This window comes from Lathamus discolor, chromosome 1, assembly GCF_037157495.1.
Source record: "Lathamus discolor isolate bLatDis1 chromosome 1, bLatDis1.hap1, whole genome shotgun sequence".
Classification (NCBI taxonomy): Eukaryota; Metazoa; Chordata; class Aves; order Psittaciformes; family Psittacidae; genus Lathamus; species Lathamus discolor.
Window position 1 is genome coordinate 133,839,183 of NC_088884.1, and position 6,599 is coordinate 133,845,781.

General features: G+C 39.9%; 1 protein-coding gene across 8 annotated transcripts in view; it reads left to right on the top strand.

Moving 5' to 3' along the window:
• MTUS1 (microtubule associated scaffold protein 1) overlaps positions 1-2,432 on the top strand; it is a 119,581-nt gene extending 117,149 nt beyond the window's left edge. For all 8 annotated transcript variants that reach the window (XM_065696371.1, XM_065696361.1, XM_065696378.1 and 5 more), the window contains 2 exons: positions 797-894; positions 1,739-2,432. In XM_065696371.1, coding sequence (XP_065552443.1) covers positions 797-894; positions 1,739-1,955 — 315 coding nt within the window. In that variant the 3' untranslated portion in view covers positions 1,956-2,432. The remainder of the gene's footprint in view (positions 1-796; positions 895-1,738) is intronic.
• Positions 2,433-6,599: the final 4,167 nt, after the last annotated feature.

Sequence of the window (6,599 nt, forward strand, 5' to 3'; positions counted from 1 at the left end):
ATCTGTGCATAATTCCACATGAAAATTGATTTTGGGGGCAGAACATGTAATTATTTGGCATGGTCTAGTTTGTGGCAGGACAGGGTCCTTATCTTGGGCAGGGCAGGTGAATGCTGCTGTTGTGCTTGCTTAAACAGGATTTTAATGGGGAAGTACTGAAATACTTTTGGATAAGAAGGAATACGTTCATGTCAGTTGTTTGGTATTGCACAGCATCATACGTTGCCCTCGTCTACAGTTCCCAGTAAATCAGTAATAAACCTTCATCATCTTTGACAGACTCTGGTCACAGTACAAAAGCCCTTGGACCATCCAACCATTTAATCACTGTTTGCTCCTTTAGACAACATCCTGCAGCAATGAAGTGGAATCAGGAGAGCAGCCAGGAGAGCTGTTTCCACAGGGGAGCTGTGGAATTTGTCAGATTAGCATGTGGGTTCTCAACAGTCTTCTGCCTGCAGCAGCTTCTAAAACTGCTGCCTATTCCTGGCAGAGGTGTCCAGAACGTGCTGGTTAACTAGTAGATCCCTCATCCAACCCTCCTTTGCTGACATCTGATCAGCACAAGGGGCAGAATGCCAGTGTTATGAAAGGATCAGCTATGTGGGATCTGTTTGACTGTTACAGAACATGAAGCCACAATAGCAGGTCTGCCTCGCATTACTCCAGGCTTTTGCACTTACTGTAACAAGACCTGCAAACTCCAGATTACGAACATCTGTGATAGCTCAGTCACTGTCTGTCTTGATGAGTGCATGTATGGGTTTTGTTTTAAACTGTGACCTTTCTTCCTAAGCTGGAGAACAACACAATCTTAATGGATAAGTTAAAGAAGGTTCAGCAAGAAAATGAAGAATTAAAAGCTCGGATGGACAAACACATGGAGCTTTCAAGGTGAAAAATATCTGTGGACTTTTAGATGTTGTTATGAACCAGGACAAGGTGTTTCTGTGACCAAAGAGAAAATTCTGTTTAATTAGTGATTGGGATTTTGGGGCCCTCTGTAGAAGAACACATCCCTTTTCTTCCCCACTTGTATCTGTGCACATGTGCATTCCTGTGTAGGAGGACAAGCAGGAACAGATCATAAGGGGTTAAAGGCTTGGTATGTTCTTCAGTGCCCCAAACCAGTATTTTGGGGAAGAAAAGTCTACTCAAAATATAATCTTACCATGGATTGGCTCTTTAAGTATTACAGGCTTGTGAGCTAAACCTGATTTTATTTTTAACCATGTCAGTTGAGTGATGTGTCCCCAGTTTAGATCAGTGAAAAGACTGGTGTGTTTTATTTAGCAATAATAGGAATATCTGACATGCATGAGTCCAAGATCCATCCAACTTCAACTACTGCTTAAATGGATGGGCAAACTCTTCCAGTTTGAAGGAAACTTCAGAAATGCAGCCTCTATGTAAAGATGAGCCTGCAACAAGACCTGAAGGCTTCAGGATGGTCATTTAAAAGCTTCTGTCCTTGCAAGTAGAACAAGTCTTGCTTTTCAGATGCTTTTTCTGTCCTTTAAGGATGTTTCTTCTTGGGATTTTCTCCTGCTTTCTGCAAGCTACCAGTTTAAATCCAGCAAGGATGAGAACAAGATAAATCCTCCTTCTTAGAAAGTAAAGTAGTTGTAAGCCAGCCGGGAGCCTGCAGTTTCAAACATTTCTGTAGCAGTTAAGTTCAGTACTGTAACCTCCAACTTGGGTTTCATGTTCTCATGCAAATCTTATCTTGCGCTTGCAGGCAACTTTCTACGGAGCAAGCTGTTCTACAGGAGTCACTGGAGAAAGAATCAAAAGTGAACAAGCGCCTGTCAATGGAAAATGAAGAACTGCTGTGGAAGCTGCACAATGGTGACCTATGCAGCCCAAGAAAACTGTCTCCCAGTTCTCCATCTGTGCCTCTTCAGTCCCCAAGGAATTCTGGTAACTTCTCTAGTCCTACAGTATCACCGAGATGACATCTCTTGAGAGAAAGAGGGGATTGCATTTCATTTGTGATCTGCAGAACCAGTCCTCACTTCAATCACAGGAACAAGAGCTATATTAGCCAAGTGTGGCAACTAAACATAACTGGAAGCTATTTGGTGCAAAAGTGGCGGTAAGAGACTGAGAATATGGGAGTAAGACATTCATGTTGCTCTTCCCAGAAGACTTGTTTATGACCTCTATGGACATTGTTGCACAAAGCACTTACAGAGCAAGAAAAGACTTGTTCATTGCCTTTTCACCTAACTATAAGGAAAAGCTCAGGGGCTTAGAGATAAAGATCACCACCTTTATAACATGTTCCTATCACAGACACTTTTTTTTAAGGCTGTGTGTATGCGTGTGTGCGTGCGTGTGCTGTGTGCAGAATGGATGTAACACACTGTGCGTGTGTCTAATGCTGCCTTCTTTGCTGTGTATGTAATAAAGGATAAAAGCTGAAGACTATACATTGATGTGTACTTCCTTAACGCTGTTGTCAGGATGCATGCTTTTAGCAGAGAATACCCTCACCTGGGAATGAGGAGGAACTGCCACTAGTACTTAGGTTAGTTTCCTTCATCTTTCTGGCTTTGGCTCAGTAAGAAAAAGGCCTGAAAAGTTTTGTTAACTGACTCCTTAGTGTCTTGGCTGACCTCAGTATGCAACTCCGAATTAATTTTACAAACAGACTGAACTGTACCCATATATTGCATGGATTCTCAGTTTAACATCTGTGCACAACTCTGCCATTTACAAGGAGACATTTTTTTGCAGCATACAGTGAATTTTGGCTTACAAGCTACAAGGCTATAGTCAGAACTATGGCAGCCCTCAAGGTCAGAAGTTATCAGTTGAGTTTGCAGGTTTAGAAAACTAGATCTCTTATTGTACCAGCTGAAAAGGAATTGCATATTTCCCCAAAACAGCATGTCCACTGCTGAGGCCATCTGCTGAGGATAAACTAGATTTAGATTTGAAAGCCAAAGAGAAAAATGCAATAATTGTCATTAGGTGCATTCTTAAATCAGTTCTCAAGAAGAATCTGAAGTAATTTGTGAGTTCCAATGTATCTGGTAATGCACTTTGCCTTTTTAAGCATTAGCATTTATATTAACATCCTTCAAGGTTGGCTAAGTTCACCTGAGGAGAAGGGGAAGTGACAGCTGTCTATTTAGCTTGCTAATTCTCCCATAACTTCCCTTTTAGATTGGAGGATATCAGTGTGTTGCCAGTTCATGCGGCAAAAGATCCTATACAAGAGATTCTGTAGAGCAGGGAAAAAAATTGTCCTGGCTGCTGGAACAGGAGGCTGAGAGCACCAGCCCTTCTGGAAATGTCATGTGCTCAGCTTCAGCTTCAACAAGGTAATCATGTAGCCTTGCTCCACCCTTGGTCAGACCTGTTTAAGATGTCTACATTGTACCTGATAAACACAGGTTCAACTTTCAAATTAGTATTACAAAACAGCATCTTAAAAGCTTACAGTAGCTTGAGGCTTACAGCACCACTTCCAGGACCAATGGTACATGACTGCTTAGTTAATGGTGTTAGCCAGCTCTGCTAGTAACTGCTCTGGTAAATGGTATCTATCTATCTGCTGAGTTTCCCTCTTTTTCAGTAGCCTGGGGGCAGGAATGAAGGGGGTGGGTGGGTAACTCAGCTGGAGAACCAGTTCAAACCATTTTGCCCCAGACTTGAAAATTCTTGGCTAGTAATGCGGAATACAAAGATATAAACAAGACAGTTGTTAACAGTGCTCATACAGTAAGTAAAACTTGTAATATACTTGTGATTCAGTATTTAATCATTAAATTGACTTAATTTTCCATAATGTGCAAACTAAGGGTGCCATTTCTATGGAACGTTATGCTCGCTTTTAATCCTCTTTAAGGCACTGTACAATACCACTTGTTAGTGGTATCAGTACTTACAATGTTTTCTAGGGGTTTCAAATTGAACTATGAAGATCCTCCGTGGGCTACAACTGGGCTTAAAGTGTATCTTGGAACATTCTTATTTTCTATGGTCAAAGAGATTTGATTACATGTATTTGAGCTGAATGCTTAAATAAATCTTTTGTACCGATTGAAGGGTTTTTCTCCTGCTTCTGTTAAATCACAGGATGTTAAGTATGGAGGAGGAACGTTCCTCCAAGTACTACAAACTCTTAGTACCTGCTTAGCATAGCAGAATGCCAGTAGTGAAGCTTCACTGAACAAATTATTAATGTTCAGCTAACCCCTAGAAAAATTTAACTCTACCCTTGCAACTCTTTATGTAGGCAGAGGTTACACAGAGCTTGCCTGTGATTATTATCAACTCACTTTGAGCTGGCTTTTAGAAAAAGGACAGACAATGCAGGTAACATTAGAGAACGAAGCAATAATAAAATACTTGAGTACAGTTGGCTTAATGTGCATCTGTCTGGTAAAGGCATCCTAGAGGACTCAGACTCATGTTACTAAAATGCTCACCTTATTCAGGTTATGCGAGAGAAGCCAAATAGAGTTTAGCAGTCTACAGGTCATGCCACAAGAACAGTTGTCTAGCCATATGTAAGAACTTTATTTTCTTGGTTGCAATGTTACAGCCTCAAAGGAAACACTCAAGGAGATTACATATGAATGTTTGAAGATCAAATGTGTGCCCCTTCATGTAAGAACAGAGGCAATCTTATCTTACCTCCTAGTACAGAAAAGTAAGTGTGCCATAGTAAATAATACCAAGACTGGTAACTTGTTAATAGTTTTCCTCTGCAATACAGGAGCCTCTTCACTTCTAAACCTCTTGCAAATAGAATCTTTAATGGTCTAACAAAGAAATGAAGAATCCTTTTCCATAGAAATCAGACTACAGAAACAGATGCTTAGTGTTTGTTCTGTTGGTTCAGAATAATTAAATAATGTTCACCTGTAAGCACAGTTTCAGTATCTTTCCCCAAGTATTAATATGTCAAGCTTTAACTTAAGTACTGTGTGTTAACGAAGGCTTTGTTTGATCCAGTAACTTGTACATATTTTTTGTTAATTTCTTTTGCATAAAGTTTCCTTCAAGGAAAAGCTAGAAACCTGCTGCCATAAATATATGCCAAAGGTCTAGTGCTAGTCATGCAAGTAAGTGATTATCTTCAGGTACTAAGCCTTAACTAGTCATTTCCCCTGTAATACTACATTTCAAAGGAAGCAAGTTACATTTATATCTGTACCAAATAGTTTTTAGCCATTCAAACTATTTATAATATAGTTCACCTCTCTTCAGTACTTTTCTTTAAAGGTCTTTATATGAGTTTTGCAGTAAAATTTAGGTGAATCATTTCCTTATGCTAACTGAAGACTTGAAGCTTCCCATTACAAACACCAAAGACACTTGCAGGAAATTCCTTCTAGACAGTGAGTAACCTCTTACTTATCTTTCTTTAAAACTGCAGTTGCCTGACAGCCAGGACATCATTAAGGGCTGAGCTGGAGTTGAGGGGTAATCAGAAAGCTGTAATAATCATTGAACCCTTAAGAAACAAATACCTGTTGTGCATTGCTGCTACCTTACCATAGCAGAGCAGTGACCAAGGTACGGACATCAGAATAACAGTGGCAGGTTTAGGCATGTGACTTTGACAAGTCACTTACTTAAATTTCATTTCCCAGGCTTCATTCTCTTCCCCTGGGTCACTGTTCACTTATGTGGAAATGTGTAATAGCATCAATGTAAAAAATAACCAGGCCTGCCTAGGAGGCTTTTAGTAAAATGAGAACTATGTAAAATACAAAGTAAGCTAATTTTCATTGTTGACAATTACAGAAATCATTTTGATGTCTGCAGGGGGGGGAACCAAACACCAAAAAGCCTTCCTTAAAGGCACTGCTTCTGTAGCCATAATCAGTCTTGAGAACTGCTTGTGATTGGTACATGTAACCATTTCACCCAAGGGTCACTACTCAAGCAATGATGCAACAGTGGCTTTGCATCAGCTTTTCCACTCCTGCTGAACTGTCACCAAGGAAATGATGCTACCTCATGATCCGCTGTGCTATTGAACCAGCCTGAGCAGGTGACACATCTCCCACTTGTTAGCTATTTTGAAGGAAATCAATTACTGATTTGATCGTATTGGAAGGTGTAGCTTACATGGATTCTGTGCTTGAGACTAGGAAGAAAAAACATTGCAGAGAAGAAATAAGAACCTGGCAAAATGTTGTTGGATGTTTTGACAAAGTCTCTTCCTTTGCATTGGTAACTAAACCCAGGATGAAAATAGCAGTTGCTTATATATCCAGATACAGTTCTGTGTAAATGAGATCTTTTTTTCCTAAGAAACATCAGTTTTCTAAGTAAAGTAATACAATCAAGTTGCACTTGTCATTAACCTTAGAAAAGATTCTGCTGTATAATCAAACATTATTCTAATGTGATAGCTGCTGTTTGGTTTTTTTTTCTGTATATGATACTATATAAACAAATTCAAGTTTACCTTTAGCAGAGTGTTTGCTACATGATTGAGTAAGCGTAACACCATACATCTGTTGAGTGAACTCTCAGTAAGCTACATGGTGTGAGGTTGCGAGAATGCAACAACAGAAGAAAAGTCCAACATAGCCAATCGTTTACAAGTCTGTGGAGGTGCCCTCCAGCACCTT